The sequence below is a fragment of the Lutjanus erythropterus genome, chromosome 4 (assembly GCF_056507025.1).
Source record: "Lutjanus erythropterus isolate fLutEry1 chromosome 4, fLutEry1.hap2, whole genome shotgun sequence".
In the NCBI taxonomy this organism is placed as follows: Eukaryota; Metazoa; Chordata; class Actinopteri; order Lutjaniformes; family Lutjanidae; genus Lutjanus; species Lutjanus erythropterus.
Window position 1 is genome coordinate 19,978,555 of NC_139320.1, and position 19,986 is coordinate 19,998,540.

General features: G+C 39.6%; 1 protein-coding gene across 2 annotated transcripts in view; it reads right to left on the reverse strand.

The window, feature by feature from the left end:
* Positions 1 to 19,986, reverse strand: part of dscamb (Down syndrome cell adhesion molecule b) — a 159,072-nt gene that overhangs the window by 35,557 nt on the left and 103,529 nt on the right. For both annotated transcript variants that reach the window (XM_084717299.1, XM_084717298.1), the window contains exons 5-11: positions 18,138 to 18,416; positions 16,967 to 17,242; positions 13,838 to 14,134; positions 12,471 to 12,743; positions 9,849 to 10,127; positions 9,463 to 9,582; positions 4,498 to 4,677 (exon numbers count right to left, since the gene is read on the reverse strand). In XM_084717299.1, the coding sequence (XP_084573425.1) occupies positions 4,498 to 4,677; positions 9,463 to 9,582; positions 9,849 to 10,127; positions 12,471 to 12,743; positions 13,838 to 14,134; positions 16,967 to 17,242; positions 18,138 to 18,416 (1,704 nt within the window). The remainder of the gene's footprint in view (positions 1 to 4,497; positions 4,678 to 9,462; positions 9,583 to 9,848; positions 10,128 to 12,470; positions 12,744 to 13,837; positions 14,135 to 16,966; positions 17,243 to 18,137; positions 18,417 to 19,986) is intronic.

A 19,986-nucleotide genomic window follows, 5' to 3' on the forward strand; every position in this document is an offset into this window, starting at 1 on the left:
TATGTTCTGTTAGAACATTTATAGACACATATTGGACAACATGTATGCCATTACCAATTTAGACTGATATAGCTGTGATAGGCCAATATTGGGCCAATATTAGTTGATAAATATACTAACTGGGCTCTAATAAATACAAATGTGCAAAATGTTGGAGTCTAGCTATTTGTTTTAGTTCTGAATTGGATGAGGAGATAAGTAGGTATTGTCAAAACATCCATCCATATTTTTGTGATTTCTGTAGCAAAAAATTACTAAACTTGCAGCAGATTTACCAAAAAATGCTGATATTTTGTCTTATTTGTGGTATTTTGTTATTGCAAATAGCACAAGGCTGCAGAAAAAGCGTATGAACTCTAACTGCAACAAGGAATATTTGAAAGATAGTAAAAATGATTTTCAAAAGTTTTAACAGCAGGTGTTCTTCAAATAACTATAATTATATATATAACAAAGACTCCAGAAAATAAATATGTAAATAATTCTGCATTTACCACATATTTTAATTTGATAACAGGGGTCTGAATAAGATGAGGGACTAGACAAAATTACAAGCTGTTGGCAATGCTGCCAGGATTAGTAAAAGTGGCACTGATTATTGCAATTGTATGACTGCATATTCCCCAAAGAGACAAGGGTTAGAAGAGGAGGCTCTGTGCAGGTGTGTCAAGAAGAAAAAGAACTGTTATAAAAATGGTTTAGGATAATTTTTTTCAGCAGTAATAATATACTGTATACTGGATGCAGTCAATGTGTACAACAAATAAGGGAACAATTAACTAACAAGCAATGAACGATAGTCATTGTTTGAAACTACTACCTACTTCACTCTGTAGTAAGAACAAAAATTGATTTGAATGAAAAATGACAACTCAAAAATTCATCTGAAGAAAAGAACATGTCTTTGATATAAATAATAAAAGCTGCAAATAATGTTACCATCACGGTTCATGTTAATGAAACTACTAGTTATGAGAAGTAAGCTTACATTATTTAGCACTAAAGCTGTCAAAATTCCCTTTGATAGAGCTGAGAACAGCATGAAACTGGAGCCTTGAGCAACAGCAGTGTGTTCGGTGGGTCAACTCAATCTCTCTGTCTCTACTATGGTAGATGATACAACCAACTACAAAGACCAATGAAACTGAAACTGAAACTATACCTGCAATCTCAGTTTACTCCTCACACGCCCTCAAGATGCACACAAACAAAAGCATATATATAAAAAAAGCGTATATATACATAAACCACTGCTGTCTCTAGTATGTCCTATATACTGTAGGTATTTTGTTGCTCATCTTCTCCAAACACAAACGTATCCAACCACAGAGGGGTGGAGCAGTGTGATTTGCGTCAAGCCAATTGAGCAGGAAAATACACTTGAAAATTCATCTAATCTTTTTTACGTGTGTAAACTGTATGTACACACAACAGCAGAAAGTAGGCCACAACACCAGACTTTATTGGGCTCATAAACTCCTGCATCACACATGTGCATTGTTACTACTGCCCCCCTTCAACACCACACCATAGACAACAAACACACACCTAGATTTCTCTATTGTAATGAGTTATACATAATGCACATTAGTAAAAAGCAGTTTTTTGAGGAACTAGCGCTTTTCATGTTCTTTTTTTTTTTTTAAAAAACTGTGGGTTGGAATTAAACAAGGCCTGTGCTGAGGACTGCTCTACCAAGTGACCTACCGGGACACCCCATGTGGATGCATGTTTTATACCAAAGATCAAGAAATGATTAAGTGCTTGCTGCGCCTCCTGCAAAACACTGACATTTCTGCTTTTAAAAACTCTTCTTCTAACCTCCACAAGCACATTATGGTAAACTGCACATACTCTAGGTGAAGATGTCGTCAGCAAATTAAAGTTTAGCTATGTTAATTTTCCATGTGCGGTATTAATCTTTGATGTTACTTAAGTTAACTTATCTTGAAGCTCAGTGATCCAGTATTATTTTAAATTGGTATGCTTTTAAAAGCAGTTAGCCTCATGTGTCATCTTCCATATTACTTTCACAACTACAGTAGGCCTATACCCTAAAAATATGGGAGTAACTGTACTTTTACTTGAATACAGCTTTTCAGGTTAGGTGGGTAGAGTATCCATCACTAGCTATCTCAGTGATTTGGGGATGACGAGTGTGGAGCAAAATGCTCTCTTTACTGTTGTATATTTTATTTTCTCAGTGGACTCATTGCAAAGGCATCAAAACACCTCCTGGACCAAAAAACATAAAAAAATAAAGGCCAGAGAGGAGAGAAAGAGAAAATATGTGTGCTGTAGTTCAGTGCAATAACCTCACTGATTGGATTACTGATCTATATCCTCTCTCTCTCTTACCCGCAGTCTACTAAATACAGTACAAGCACATCACTAACAACATTTATTATATGTATTTTTCAGTTATATAAGCTAAAACAGCCTGCATGACACAAGACCTTGTTTGCTTGCAGTTTTCTTTAGTTAAAAAAAATAAAGAAAGTCTTAAAAATCAATGCTTAGTGTTTGGAGTTACATCTGCTTCCGAGAGTTGAGTCTACTGTAGCTGCAGCCGCAGTGTTTGCTCTCTGCGTGGTAGAAAATGGAAGAAAAAAGGTTGGTACAGCCATAGGTCAACTTGCTGCATAGCAACTGGGTGCTACAGTCAGCAAACTGACCTATGAAAACACAGAGAGCATGTGCATCTGTGAGCCTGCTGCTGTAACACTGACAGCTTCACACTGTGGCAGCTCCCAACCCCGTTCACTGCGAGGCTTCATTACACTGACACATGAATATCCACGACATGCCAGCTGATATTAATGATAACAAGTCCTGATTTATCTAGAAGGAGAGTTCTGCACATATTATTTAGTTGGCTTCCCTTTTTTACAGAAAGGTCACAGGTCAGGGTCAGTTGCAACTTCCATCTCATCAGACTCACTTCAAATGCAAAGTTTAATGTGTTCCTTGTAACTGTAGTCACGTTTTTCAGATTTGTGTTCTGTATATCAGGCTTTGGGCTGCATGGTGAGGATAGAGATAAAATGAGAGATAGAGAGAAGGAGACAGAGACAGAGGAAGGTCTGCCCGTCAGCGGGGGTCCTCGTGCTCCAGTTTGATAACATTAACATGGGGAAAATAAGCTTCACTCGCATCTAAGTGCCATGAAAATGAGAAGCCACTCCTGGCGCTACAGGGGAGCTACATGCTAATGCTCACTGGAGGCATGAGACCTGTAGTCAGGGACATAAACATGCCAACCACTCAAGAGAGCAGTGAACACACAAACAGAAACATGCTTACATTTACTCAGCAGAATAAACAGGAGGATATGCTGTCTGCATACAGAAAAATGTTCAATAACTCCTGTGCCTTTAGTCAGAGTGTCTACATGTACCAGCAGGTTATATTAAAGACTTTTTAATGCCAGTGTTTAAGGCTACTACAAAGACTTTCAGTTTAGTTAGTTAGTTTCAGTTTAATACTGATGCCTCCATATGACCTACATAAGCAAATGAGACCATCCATGAAAAGACTATTTCAAGTTATTCTTAATGGTTGTCACTGCCTGTGTTTACATTTCTCCAGACAAAGTCACACTGAGTATTTTGGAAGTCACTTAAAAAGAAGCAGGAGGATGTTTTTATTCAGATAACTGTATTTTTTATCTTATATTTTTTGTAGTCACTACAGTGGAAAAACTACCGTTTTTGTCCCCTGGGGCATCCTAATCTACAAGATATGAAAGGTCCTTGTAGTAGCGTTAATTAAATTTAAGGCCAATTTTTCATTAAAAACTTAAGATCAAATGTGAAATATAGACATACTATTCTGTGTAAATACATACTTTGTCAGTTCAGAATTATAAGCAAAGCAAAATGACAATTAATCCTTGATTTTAAGAAGATTTGTCTAAATATGTTTATTAGCAAAAACCTAAAAGAGGATAAAAGAGGCATTCAAATTCAACTCTTGTACATGGAGTGAATTTTAGGCCATTTCAGACCATCATTATAGTGTTCCAAAACAGAACTTAATACTATTTATTACCTTTTAAGACCGTAAATGTGAATTTAAGATATTTTAAGACTTTTTAAGGACCCAGCACTTGCTACCTTAATTGGGAAATGTTACATATCATACCTTTAATGTGTTGCTTGACTTGTTAGGTGTTTTTTTTCCAGCTGAAGCTCATCACAAGCTACTTTGACCAGTGAAGTGTTGCTTTAGATGGATTATGACCAGAATCTGTCTCAGACTCTGTTCATCATTTGCACGGCTTGTCGATTGAATCTCTTGATGTGAATCTCCCTTCCTTTCACGTTTCAGAAAATTAATGCCCGGTCATTCAACTTTAAAAGAAGCTATCTGTAAAATCCCACAGCTGGGAATCCTTTTTTAACAGCAGCTTGTTGCTGCGCCAACCCAGACATTAAAATACACAGTGATTACTGCCCATCAGCTCTTATTGATCGTGCATCAAACGCAGGCTCTTACTTTTGACGGTGAGGTACATGGACTTGCTGACATCAGCTCCCACGTCGTTGCTGACCTTACACAGGTAGAAGCCGCTGTCATCCTCCAGCACATGTTTGATCAGCAGCGAACCATTGCTCAGCAGCTGAACACGAGAGCCACTGTTCAGTGGGATGGGCTGAAACTGGGGGACGCCCGCACCTGGTATATACAGCAGGAGAAAAGACAAAGAAAAGAGAGAGAAATATATCATTTATACAGTATGTACAAATGTATACACGTCTATATATTGATCTGTACATTTCAGTAGAAAAAGATGCATAATGCAAATAGAGTACTTAACAGTACGCTGACCTCTAGTGTGTCAGTGTGTGTGTGCGTGCATTTATTTGACCATGAGTCTGTGTTTACAGATTTGATGACAAAGCCTGTCAGATTTAGGGAGGATTGTAAACATGTTTCTTAACACCAGGCCTAAATCCTTAAACCGCCAAACAGCTGCTGAGCACAGTGAAGCAGGCCGAGCTGCTGGTGTGATGCAATCACAACAGACATAATGCTCATGTTTAACAAGACAGCAGATTGGTGCAGAGGAACAACAGGCAGAACAGAAGGAGAGCAGAGAGGCTTTGCATCACTGCTGGCCTTCAACACTGGGACAGGCCAGTGAGATTCAAACATGTTAACTGTAGCTAGACAAGGATTTCTTCTGACTGTTTATTCCTGTGTGTGTGAACTCTCTGGATTTATTCTTTGGGTTCATGTTTGTTCACTTAATAGATCCAGCAAGGACGACATACAGTAAATGGCCTAGAAACACATTTTGATGTAATCTAAGTAGAGGACAGACTAATCCTGAAAGCATGGATTTATCTGGTTTCAGAACACATAAAGCAGTGATAGTCAAATTGTGGCCCATGGGCCAAATCTGGCCCCAGTAGGGTACAGGATGGCCTTCCAAGCGTTTTCTAATTCACAATGAAAATAAATTGATTTGCACTGTTTTTCTGAGGAAGGAGGGACAGACATGCCAGTTTTGTATGACGGGCCTGTTCACAGCACCACACACTAACTTGTTGCCTCTCATCATTTCAGTGAGTTGAAGGTGGCAAAGGGGAGGTAGTTTTGATCTTTAGATAGGGGTAGGGGTAAGAAGTGTCTGCCACTCATGTGAACACACAGCTCACAATGCTGAACTCCTAGTAGTGCCATCTGGCTTTGGCCGATCAAAATGAAGTGGCTGAGCATCAGAAAGGCGCAAACATGGAAGCAAAGTGCAGTCTGACGGTGAGCTATGCAGGGGAAGACAACTATTAGCTGAAAGACGAGCAAAAGTTGCACAGAAATTTGGATAATTCTAATCCCACAAATGTTTATTTGATACTAAAAGATACTTAAACATGTTATTAATTCAGTCCCTGATGTGAGCAGTTAATGTTTATGCTTTATGTTTATAAATCATTCCAAAATTTCTGAGATTGCATGGTGGAAGAGGTTCCAGCTATGTTTAATGTTGCATAACTTCTTTCACCACTAAAATGCAGTTGCAATTATTAAATGCAGTAAAAGATCTGATTTATCTGTCAATATTTGACCAAATTAATTTAGTTAACTGTACAATATGTACATTCTGCTGCTGTGGGTCCCACTCACACTGAAACAATGACTAAAGATGTAGTTTGATGATGTTGTGAGGTGGCGTGAGATAATGGGGGTTGTTCACTATTGAAAAACCATCATAGCTGATGAAAATCTATCCGACACGACTCTGGCAGAAGTCATGTTCATGGATGAAGTAATGTGAAATTGCTTGTTAATGTTATTCAGTCACATGTGCCCGCTTCCTTTCTCATCCTCTGATGTATCCTGTGTTTTCCCCAAAGTTATAGCAACAAGCAACACGCAAGCAATTGTTAACGGCTAAGAGTTGTGGGCCTTTTAATGTTTATTCATTTTATATGATAAACAATTTTATTATTGATGTTTGTTTATTTACTGGCTCCCTCTTGTCATTTTGCAAAGGTGTCCATTGGCAAAGCAAGCTGAGTATCCCTGATGTAGAGTGATGCTTTGCGCACATCTTTTCTCAATAGTCCACTACGACTGACATTTGATATCCATCACTGAAGCATCTCTGAAATAATTGGACTTGGCATCTTTGACACATTCTGGCCTGCTGCCTGCGTCGTAATTAATACCTATCTTTTTTAATAGAAGATGATATAATCACTCTTGTTCTATTGTCAAACAATACAGTATTTCATTCTGCAATGGCAGCCTTAAATCTGTGTGTCACTGACACTGAATTATAAGGCTTCAGAGCGCTCTGCTCCTATAGTGATGAAAGCACTGTATTCCACCTTGCTCATGTAGTATTAAACACATGTGTGAACTGAGCCAGACGTTGCATTAGCTCGTGTTAAAGTTAGCGTGTAGAGATTAGGCTATTTAGTGAGCTGTGAGTTTTTGCTTTTTAATTAAAATGCAGTCAAGTGGCCGTGTCCAGCACAGGGTCAAGTGGTGACTTTGTTCCTGCTCCCCTGGCTCCGAGAGAGAGGGAGGGAGATGTGTTCTTCCTTGAATTATGGATTTTGCATATCCAAATGGTGCTAGTCGTTATGCTAATAGCAGTTGACCTTTACTTACTGTTCCATATCTCCCAGAGACACTCATCTGGCTCTTAGCTACTTCTGTTGCAGTAAAAGCATGCCAGACAGCCATTGTCTGGATAAACTGCACTCTGGCTTACAACAAATTAGGCGATGGCTTCCCAAGCCACCTGCCCTGGATACGGTTTTGTCTGAGGGGAGAGATTTTCATTGCCCATTTGAGCTGACTGATATCCCATGCAGGGTTTCTGCAGGTTTCAACAAATTTTTAAGAAATGTTAAAACCATTATGACCGCAATTGAATACCTATTTCAAGTCTAGCAAAAGAGTAGAAAGGATATGGAAGAAAATCAGAATATTGTTAGTGCAGAGTGGATCACACATGGGCCGGACTTTGGTGATGCTCCTGATGTGAATCCGGTGATAGCAGGCATTTTCTGGTGGCTTTTCATTAAGCTTTATGTTTTACTGACTTTCCATGTAAAAGTCACGCCTTTATATTTAACGTTTCCAGTATGAGTGTTTTCTTGAACAAGGTGCTTCAGACATCAAACTCATTATTTTCACAAGCTTCAACAAATCACTAAATGTGCTGTTTTCATGTCAGATCTCACTTGTCTGCCTTCTCTCAAATGGCACTTGACTTTTGGTGCTCAAAGTGCCAAAAAATACAATTGAAAAGCTCAACAACAGTGTCTCTTTCCAGAAATCATGACTCAGAGCACCAGAAGCAAAGTGCTATTTAGTCACATTATATTTGAGAGAGGACAGACATATGGCTAATATCTCAAAAACTCAGCAACTCACACCAAAACGATCTAGATGGATAAATAGCACTACAGGCCAGAGGAAATTGGATTTTAGACATTTTAAAGAGAAAATCCTGCCACGGAACAACAGAACATGTGAAAAGGTCTTAAAAACCAACAAAACCAACCTGCAGCCAGGCCAACCTCCCTCTGGATAGGTAAAGCTTGTTTTTAATGCTACAATTGAGTTGACACAAACATGCACACACATGCGTGTGCGCGCACACACACACACACACACGCAGCCTGATCTCTCCATTCTGATCAGGACTGGTCACACAGTAGTAATCAGGCATGAGGCCTGCTTGTCTCACATACACACATGCACGCCCGCACACACAAATCCAATCAAAGGGTGAAAAGCAGATCTGATTCTTTAATTTCTTTGATCATGGGGCCTGACACACACACACACACACACACACACACACACACACACACACACACACACACACACACAAACACACACACTCACGCACTGCTCCTCATTGCTTGTTGTCCTTCTGTTGGTGAAGCTTTCATCCCTCGTTATATGGATGATGGAGCGAACACCTGGGGCCCCTCTTCATCTGCCCTGCTCAAGTGGCTGAACTCACCTGCTGCCTCCCAGTCTGTCTGCATGTCTGTCTGTCTGCTTACATCCTGTCTCTGTGTCTGTGTATCTGTCTGACTGTTTTTGTCTGTCTCTGATGAATCTCTAATGATGCAGGTGGAAATCCTGCAAGCCCCCAGCGCATATATGCAGTGCAGATGAGTGTGTGTGTGTGTGTGTGTGTGTTGATATGTCTTTGCAGTCACACACGTATGCACCGTCTGTGGTTGAAGCAAATAGAACCCACTCACCTGCAAAAACACGACCATATGAGCCTGCATACACAGATGCTTTTTAGAAACACAACCTGAGACCAAAGTGTGGCCCAGCTAGATACACAAAAAAACTGTAGGCTGTGGCTGGAAAAATTATCATTACAATATATGATAACTCAGTTCAGTTCAGAAACTGAAAAAAAGTTGATTTGTGTTCATCTCTCTGCAGTTCACAGTAATTAGATGAAAGTAAAAAACTGTGCTACAGTTTGTAAATCATTTTTACCCAACTAATAACAAGCATGTTTTCCCAAATAACATATTTGGATTTGGGTGCATCACCAGCAGACATGATGATATTACTGGTTGAAACTGGTTGGTTCAAGCCTACATGTGAAGAAAACATGATTGGATTTAGATATATGAATACAAAGAAACTGATGTTTTCAGGTCACAGTATGACCGGGGATGTGGTCTTAAAGGGTTAAAAAGCCATTTTTCACTTCATCTCAACTTTACTTTGTATTATTACTCACTAAGTCTAATTTATTAGATCGTTTAGTGAAGTATGAGATAAGTAAAGTAAAAGGAAGAGATACAAAGCCATAGTCATGTATCAGATGCTGAATTCTCTAACAGATTCCTGGCGATTCAGGGGACTAAACTCAGCTTTGTTATTCTGTGAGTTTGAATTCAAAACTGTGATTTGTTTTCCCTTGTAGCTGGCAGGTTCAGGTAATGCGTGCTGTGCTTAATGTACCTTTGGAGTGTTCCCATACGATGGTGGGTGGTGGGTAGCCTTCAGCAGAGCAGTTCAGAGTCACAGTTTTCCCATAGATCCCATCTTGATCCTCAGGCTGAACCACAAACTGTGGAGGCACTGCACACACATAAACACAGGTAACACTTGATGTTGATACATGATATGTTTTTGGTGTCTTTATTATACCGCAGCCTGTGAATGCAGGTTTTCACACCAGTCAAACACTTCACCAGTCAATTTTATCTTCAGCCAGACAGCAGGAACTAATAAGTGAAGTTTGGTGCTGCAGGGATTTCTTAAAATGAAAACTTGCACATGCTAGAGATTATAGTAGTCCACTAGGTGCCATCAGATATATAATCTGTTCCTGTGTGCTTCCTCACCTCTCACGATGAGCTGACTCTGGTGCTCCACCGCAGCAGCCTCATTGCGGGCGATGCAGGTGTAGTTGCCGTTGTGGTCGGGCGTCAGGTTGGAGATGCGCAGTGAGCTAGTGAAGTCGATGTTGTCCACAGTCACACCGAGGCTGGCGGGGATTGGGCGTCCGTCTTTCTGCCAGGTGATGTCCAGAGGACGGTCGCCTGACATGACGACGCAAGGTATGAAGACACGTTGGCCGATGGTGAAACGCTGGAACTCAAAGGGCTGAATGTAGGGAGGGACTGCAGGCAGAGGGGGAAAGAGACACGAAAATCAAATTGTGCATTTCAAAGTTTCAAAGTAATTCCCTGGACTCTGTGGCAGGTACTGTGTCCTTTTCTTAAAGTAATGCTACAGCTACAACTATCTTCCTTTAAAGAGGTCACTGAAGGAACATAAAGACCTGAATAGCAAAACATTCTGCAATAATTCCTCATCATTCTAAGACTGGAACATTTTGTCCTTTCAGCAAAAGAAGCTACAAGAGCACCCCAAAAAAACAGAACAAAAATAATAACTTTTAGATGACTCATTCAGGATGATGGAAGAAGAAAGCCAAGTGGTCTGGAACTTCCTCTGTTTATCAATAATCATCTATTGATCTACTAACCTACATACTCACCTATCTTCCAGCCTGGCTACTACACTTGTAGAAATAAGGTTTACAAAAAGGTTCTTCCTGAAGGTTCTTCATCTTGAAAGATGAAGGGTTCCACTAAGAACCCTTTTCTACCAAAGAACCTTTTGTGGAAAAGGGACTTTTGAAAGCATCAAACCATAATTGTTCCAAGATTTTTAAATAAAGTTTTTACCCATTGAAACTTGATTGATTGAATTTAAACTTCGGCAACTGTAACACAGATTCTTAAAATGATGGAGGACCACAATATACAATTCAATAATATTTTGCCTCATCTGTAGAATAAAGGTTCTTTGTAGAACCCTCAGACGACAAAAGGGTTATAAGAGAAACCCTTGGACTATAAAAGGGCCCTCGGTAGAACCCTCTTGGTAAGTTTTGGACGAAACCCTTAGAATATAAAATGGTTCCTACTTGGGTGGGTTCCTGTAATATAAAAGGGCTCTTGGTAGAACTCCCTGGGTGGGTCCTAGATAAAAACCTTGGTAGAACCTTGTTCTTCTAAGCAGTCTTAGAAAATGTAAAGCTTCTGGGTGGAAGCATTACATTATAGAAGGGTTCTCTGCAGAATTCCTCAGAGAGGGTTCTGTCTAGAATCTTTCACAGATGGTTCTAGGTGTAACCTTTTATGTGGGGGTTCTAAGTAGGACCCTCTGAAAGGGTTCCAGGTGGACCCTTTACAGAAGGTTCTACCAGGAACCAAAAAGGGTTCTCCTATGGAGACAAACCAAAGCACACTATATGGTTCTAGTTAGCACCTTTTTTTCTAAGAGTGTAAATCAATCTACGGTTTTATCCACCAATCTAAAGCCCCGATTAACAGAACAGCTCATATTCAGAAAAAAAACAAGTGTTCAGAGTCAATCTGGCAGCTTAATATAACGACGCAGTTATACAATAAGATCTATTGAAATTGCCAGTGTTTCTACTCTCTGGGAAATCTCCAGCCATCACACAAGTCATCTGTGTTTGCGTGTCCAGTGAGTTCAAATAACAGTGAAATAAGCAGCACTTTAGCACCTTATTTAATTCACAACAAAGTGGAGATAATGGACTCCAGGGATCCCCAAAGACACTTCCGCATTTTAAGCATGAGCAGAGTAAATTAACAAATGCACTCGCTCACTATAGCACCACTGGGAAGTGTTGCTTTATATCATCGCTCTCTCTTAAGTCCCCCCCCCCCCACTCCCCTCTCCCCGTCTCTGTTTCCCTCGCTCCGTTGGAAAGTGTAATACAGTGACAATAACCTTGCATACTGTACAGAGGGAAGGAAATGGGGCATAATGGGGAAGCCCTTTTTAGTATTGTCAATTACAGTTATAAGATGTCATTGGAGATCAGTCACTTAGCTGATAGAGTCTTCATTAGATGCCGTGATACACTGAGAAATATCTGCCAGATTAATTTAGACGTCCAGTGAGATCTATGCTATATGATATAGCTGTCTGCCTTTCTGTGTGAGTGTGTCTTTTATTTATCTGTCTAGTGATGGGTTTTCCAGTGTGGCAATGTTTATATGCACATTTAGACAAAGAAAATAAGTGCCTCAGAATGAGCCTTATGTTTCAAATTTAAACTATCAATTTCAGTGTTATTAGAATTATTTACTCCACTTTTAACAACCAGGATCGGAACCTTGTGGTGACTTGTTTGACCACCAGGTGAATTTAATCAGCTTCTTTTTTGTTTGTTTTACAGTGCTCTGTTGATTAATGAATCAGGATACCGCTGCATATCTATGTGTTTATCTGTTGCAGCAGATTATCAATATAAAATATTATATCAAAATAAATGTCTTGTACAGCTGTATGATATGTTGACAACATTTCCTGCCAGGTTTCAAATAGTTGTGCGATGCAATTTGAATAAAACAAAAACATTTCAGTGTTGTGCAGCATATTAGATCAACTAAACTTAGTCTGTTTAACCGAATGGAACTTACCTCTCACACGAACATGGACACTCTGGGAGTCCATCTTGTTGGGTTGCACCATCACCTTGCAGTTATACTCGCCGGCATCCACCTGCTGCACATTGGTGAGCTTCAGTGTGCCGTTGTTCTCGAAAGCTCGCTGTCGGTGGTTGAATGGCAGCAGTGCCGAGTTTTTGTACCACTTTATGGAGTAGTAAGGGTAGCCAATCACACGGCAGTGAACGAAAGCATCCCGTCCAGCGATCGCTGTGATGTTTTTCATGGGACGAATGCTGGCGCGGCCTAAAAAGGGACAGAGAAGGAGAAAGAGCCCTCTGTAAAGACATTCAGTGGATAGTGGTGTTGACATTAAATCTCCGGATTAGTGAACTTTGCTTTCTTTTTGGTGTTTTTCTTAATAAAACTATATCTCAGACTCAGATTTTGCAAATACATTAAGTAAAGGTTTCTCTTAACAGCTTCACAGATTTTACCTGCCACCAAAATACTTGCAAATGAGCTGTTTAAAGATTTTCCTGTTTGTTTTACCACAGGATCTCATGCTTAACTCTAAGTGGGAGGCACTGAAATGACAAGCAGATTAAAGTGCGCTAACCATCTGAAGGAAAACAGATCATTTAAATAACACTGTTCTACTGATACTTATAACTCTGCTCGTGCTGCTCACCCACATAACAGTAATACATTCTGTGTCTCATAAAATGGAAACAGAGTAATCGCTTTAACATCTGATCATGAAGAGTTGAATTGGCTGCTTGAGTAAATACACGCAGACACAGACACACATGAACACACACACACACACGCGCGCACACACACAAGCAATCCACAGATAAATTTATTCATGCAAACAGAAGAAATACATTTTTCTTCTGGCTATTTACAAACCAGCCCATTTTGGAACCCAATATCCAGATACGCTTATGTGCAGCAAACCAGGATAATTCATTTGACCTAAAAATACAGGCATGTAGGAAAAGCACAGTAATAATTTGGAGAGAAAAAGACGAGACTACAATATTAAAAATTATACAAGGAGCCGAGAAAAAGGAAATAACGTAAAAATGAACTGAAAAATCAATCAGTGGAGAACAGCCTAAAAGAAAATGTAAATGTGATTAAAGATTTAATATTAGAACTAAAAAATGAGCAAAGAAAGAGGAAAAACCCAAAACAAATCATCATAAGAGCACACATAATAGCAAAGAAAAAAGAAAATTCATTTAAAAAAAAGCTAATTTTCAGATCCAAACAACATTCAGCGCTCATGTTCTGCAAATGCCAAACAGCCAGCTAGACAGAGACAGAGACAGACACACAGAGAGACAGACAGGTATGTGTATTGTTGTTCTTGGAGGAGCTGATTTGACAAGCACCTCTTACGTTTATTCGAGCCTGGTGGTACACGACCCCGGCCGAGTTGCTGCATGTGCACCGGTACAGCCCGCCGTCCTGCACCTGAGTGTGTGTGACATTCAGCTGGCTGACCACGTGGCCCTCGTGGGTCTCGTAGTGGCCCAGGTGGTGGTGGCTGTCTTTGATAACGGGATCGTCGTCAAGTGACCAGCTGCACCTGGGAGGGGGCGTGCCCTTGACGTTGCAGACCAGGAAGACAGGCTCATTGGGGTTCACCACCTTCTCGCTGAAGGAGGACAGGATCTTTGGAGTGCCGTCTGTGGTGAAGGACGGGGAGGGGTGGGGGGGGCAGGATAAGGGAGAGGAATGCGGTGGTGAGTATAAGAGATGCTGAGTGTCATTAGCATTAATTTTTAGAAAAATCATTCATTTCCAGTAAGTTTAATGTAAGTGGAACAGATGACATATGGTTTTTATATTGGATTTGGATTAGTGCAGAAAATAAGCTCTGTGGCAAACAAAAATTTATGATACTGGCATGTTTTGGTCAGCAAGATGATAAAATAAATAAAATAATAAATAAATAAATAAATTACATGTCTTTGTTAACTACTCAATTCTAATTGGTTGTTTATAATATTCTAAAGTCTGTTATTTCTATATAGCAGACCATTGCTATGGACGCCATTCTGATCAACTCGGGCGGATCACGTCCTGTCATATCAATCTGCAGAAAGACATCCACACCCTGCAGCAAGATACCATTACTTTTCTGTTGCTCCATCAGAAGAAAAAAAGGAATATTTTTCCAATATCAATTTAAATATATTTGGAGAGAACGAAACTTTGGATTCATGGTTAATGACTGACGGGTCCCCAGTAAAGAAAAGAAGAGGAGAGGAAAACAGCGCAGAGAAAGAAAGAGAGGTGAAAAGACACAAGGAGCTGGACTACAAGGAAACTGACAAAATTGAAGAAGACAGACATGAAGTAAATACTAGATGGAAAACGGTATGGGCCATGACTGTGAAATGTTCAGTTTAATGTGAACTATAATGCTAAGTAAGCTCATCTTCACTACGGAGTTACTGCTATGGACATGCATGTTCCAACTGTAGAAACAAACAGACGATTGTTTCAAGCAGAAGCAATGAAGTCTTTCTAAATCAATAAAATCATATTTAATTCAACAGTTATTTCAAACCTTTGACTTCTTTAGTAAGTAATAAGCCATGTAATAAGCAGGATAATGTGGAGCGAGCTGGTGATGCATCACCCTGGCTGGGTTTATTTCTCTATAGTGACCCGCTCACTCTACATTATCCCTTACATAGCAGACTGTTGCTATGTATAAAAGATTGTTGCTATGGACACAGTTCTGATCATCAGGTTCTGGAGTAGCAATAAAATGATTTTTAAATCAATGAAATCCTTATAAATCAATATTTTGTGTCATAATATTGATTTTTTTTTTGGTAAGTAACTGTGTGATTAGTGTCAAGATGATCCTGCTTCAAGCTGTCTGGGTTTTTTTTTTCACAATAATGACCTGTGCAGTACACCTGGCTGACCATTGACTGACCAGGGCTTTGTCTCCAACTGCCTTCAGCATTTTTATGTATGAATAGATGACTAAATACTGACTAAATACTGTGATGACTAAATAGATGACCAAAACTGAAGCTGAGCCTGACTTTGTTATCAAGAAGACTGTGAAAGCCTGTTTCGTTCATCCAACTTTGGCAGTTAGAGATGTGTGAACAGATTGACTAATTGTTGCTTGGGTGGGCGAGCATACAGAGAAAAGCTGGACCTAAAACAATTCCCAGGCTGAAAACGACAGCAACAATGAATGCTGAGGATTTCCCATCTATTATTAGAGCTGATAAAATAAGTCAATCGAGTAAACAAAGAATGACTTAATTTTTACAATACAAACCCAGTGGCTTGTTCTATTTTGCCCAAGCAAGAATTTGTTTTGTTCTTGAAGAACTGTTCTTTGTTCTGGTTTCCTTCTTTCAAATTGTTTACGTAGTTACCTTTACATTTGTTAGTTTGATGCTTTTATCTGTCTGTAAATAAAATGTGGGTACAATGAGTTTGTCATGTGAGGTGAAAGGTAATGATATGACAAGCCTATATGACAAATTCTAACAAGATAATCAAACATGTTTATAAAGCAGTTTCATGTGTTTTTTTTTTTTTATTAATCTTGATCATAATAATAAAAGACCCACACCTAAACGTTACTGCATTCTGTTGCAATAACTCGCTATGGATGTACAGTGTACAGGGATAGGGAGTTCGGTTCATTTGACGTGGGGTTGTATGAGGTACTTATCCATCGTCAGTGTATTACCTACAGTAGATGGCAGTCAGGACACCGCCGGTTTGGAGAAGCAGAAGGAGCACTGGTGTAGGAAGCTAAGCAATGCACTGCAGACAGAATCAGCACCATCTAATACAGTGACCATGGATAAGTGCGTCATACAATCCCACTTCAAATAACTAGAACAGTCAGATCACAAAGCTCCTGGTGAGAAAGTGGTTTATTATTTCAGTATTTCAGAGAAGATGTTAGTTGCTGTCACAGGTAAATCTTGGTCATAAAACCCAGTTTTTGTGTGAGATAATGATAAGGCAGCAAAAGAAAAGGAAAAATCCTGAATTTTCATCGACTGTGCCTTCCATTCTGAACAGTGATCCAGGAGCTTTCCTCCAGACACAGAGAGCGGTTGGCTTTTGAAACATCTATGTCTGCCTGCTGCTGCTTTCTGATAATCTAGATCTGTTCCACATGATTATAGATTATCAATATCTTCTTTTTACAGCTCCCCGGCCACAGGAGACAGTTGCCTGAGCAACGCTGCCAAGGTAAGCTATTGAATTCAAGCGTGTGTGTTTGTGTGTGTGTGTGTGCATGTGTATTTTTTGTATGTTTGTGAAGTCTGGGATGATCATACTAATGGCGGTCTATAGCAGAGAGTCACAGCGGGATGCCATTAACACATAAACCCTGTATTGATCTCCAAGGCCTGAATCTGTTTCTGCTAACTCACTGATTATGCATAAGACAGCTGCTACACTGTGGTTCTCAGTCAGCATTTGTGTGCCTGCTCCACCCTACAAATCACACGCACACACCTTACCTTCGAGGATGACTTGCACAAAGTCCTGTGCGGACATCTTGCCCTTCCTGGCAAAGCACTGGTAGGCTCCGCCGTCACTCTTCGACATTCCCTCCATGATGAGGTTCTCCCGGTTGAGTCCAGTGAAACGAACATTGTTGCCAGGGTAGATGATCTCTCCGTTGCGGTACCATGACAGCTCATATTCATCTGAGCCACTCACGCTACAAGACAGAGACACCTTGCTACCCACACTGCCTTTCACCTTCCGAGGGCTGACCACTGCCTTCAAGGGCTCTAAGTACACAAAAAAATAAAGAGAAATTGTGTCTTTTTAAAGGAGTATTCACAGATTTGTTTGCTTTAATGACAGTGAGGCTGACGGGAATGTAGAGTAGGGAAGATAGTGGCGAAAGTCCAGGTGGGATTGGAGCAGCATGGCTACAGAAGCTACTATTACTGGCTAGTTAGCAAGTGTTTTGCTAGTGGTTTGCTATGTATCAAAATGCTAGCTAGCTAATCTACACAATCATTAGTGAGGTACTTAGTGTTTTGCTGACATTGGGTAACTCAAGATGGGACTATATGTAGTATATGTCCATTTTGCATATTTATAGCATTGTTCATAACCATCTTCAATTTTTTTCTTTTCAGCATAGACAGGCCAAGCACATAAGTACAGGGAACAGCAATGGAGAAATTTGACCAAGTTTTCTCCACTGTTATTGAAGCACAGAGTAAAAAAAGAAGAAAAAAAACAAGGTGGGACTTAGGAAGGGTTAATTAGTTGTTTAACTGAGTCGTCCATTACCAGAAAATTAACTTTCATTTCATTTGATTTTATAACTCTATTTCCAGTTATACTCAATTAACCACTGAACTATCTTTTCACAAAAAATGTCAACAATTCACTGGTTCAAAAATTTTATAATGGCTGTTTTCTGTGAAGAAGAATATAATATCTTTCCTTCTGACATTTGGTTGGACAAAAAAAGTAGGGCTGCAACTAATGATTATTTCCATAATTTCTGCTTGATAAATGACTTTGATTAAATGATAATCAAGCTATTCTCAATTAGTTTAGATTATTTCAACACTAGTTAGAACTAATTATAGCAACTCCTGCATTCTGTGAATGACCAGTTTACAGATAATACCCTCCGTATTATCCCGTCCTTTTAATAAGACTTACGTTTGACATACAGATGCCCCATGACCTCAGCGTTGCCATAACTGTTCCACACTTCACAAACGTACGTCCCGGCATCGCTGGGCTGTGCACTCTCTATAAGCAGCCCTGTGATGGTCTGGCGAAAGCGGCTGTCAGGCTCCAAAGGGCTGTTGTCCTTCAGCCAACGGTATTTGGGCGTCGGGTAGCCTGAGGCCTTACAGGGCAGCTCCACCCGATGATTAATCATCACCTCTCGGTGGTCAAAGCCATCCAAGATGCCTGGCTCAGCATTGGTGGGGTCTGGAAGGAGCAGAGAATTTAGTGTTAATTAGTGGTGAGCGTTGCCAGGCACTTGACAGTATAATCCAATATTGATTCTTGGGGTCAAGATTCAGTTCTATGTACTGTATATTTCGTTACGTGAGGGAGGAGAGGAAAAAACAGTGTGTTCCTAAAATTTCTGGAGGTATTTTAATGTCCCTGACAATCTATCTATCCCTTTATCCATTTACATGCTCAATGCAAAACATGTTAAATGACCCTCATTTGTCAACAATACAACAGAACTGACACTACGGTGCCGCCTGCGTTGCTATGGTTGTTTACTTGTTACTGACTGGATGGAAGAAGGGCTGCATAATTCACAGTTGATCTTGGATGACAGAATTGGACAGACATACCCGTTCATTGATCTTGCTTTACAATCCTGCTAATCAATCAAAATCTCAGGCACACCCATAATTCCTGGGGGATAACATTTTTACAGTGGAAATAATTTTTTCGCTGTCTACAGTTTTAAAAGGCCAAATTCCACTTAAAAGTGTAAGTGCATGTAAGGATGATCTATAGCGGTGACTCTCAAATAAATAAAAGTATGATATTTCATAGATTACAGTTTAATCTAACAACCTATAACTCTTAATAAATATACATAAATCCTCCTCCTGCCACTCAAGCATACATCACCTACACATTAGCCATTAATGGTGATGTGGGTATTCTGTGTTGATGTGGTGAAAATACTTTTAATACACATCTAATATCTTTCTAACATATTTCTCTTATGTTGTTCTTTTGCATATGTAGTTGTAGTCAAAATAGTTAACTTTTTATGCAAACTGAACAGTGAAGACAGACAACTACATTCCTATATAGTGGTGGAGGGTTTAAACACAACACAAATTTAACCACTGTCACAAATCTCTGCATGTATCACAATATCATCAGTGGTGGACAGTAACAAAGTACATTTACTTGAGTACTGTACTTAAGTACATTTTTTGAGTATCTGTACTTTACTTGAGTATTTGTTTTTTTTGGAAACTTTCGACTTTCACTCCACTACATTTCAAAGACAAATATTGTACTTTTGACTCCACTACATTTCTAGGAAGGTTGTTGTTACTTTTCGACTGACCACATCTTTGAAGTCAGCTGTTGGTGTTTTTTCTTTTCTAAAATACAACTGGTCACATGCTGTGTTCCTTACAGAAGGAAACCAATCACAGTACCTGCTCTCAACTGGGACTGATGTAAAAGCAGAAATACGTCATCCAGACGTGCTCTGTAACAAGAGCAAGCAAGCTCTCCCTCTTTAATTCAAACAAAATTCAGTAATGGTGACAGCAGGAGAAAGACAAAATTAAATCTCAAGAGGTCTCAAGATGTTATTATAATTAGAAAAAGAGAAATAATTCCAGGTAGGCTTTTAATGTTGGATTTTTATCGGGGTGAAAAATACCATATAATTAATTTAGACAATAGTTGTCCTTTTTGTTTTTGATTGCATTACTATACTGAAGTTTTTATTTCTATAGGCTTTGTGTAGCAGAGTGGTTCTACAGGCAAGTCAGTGCATCATTAGATGGTT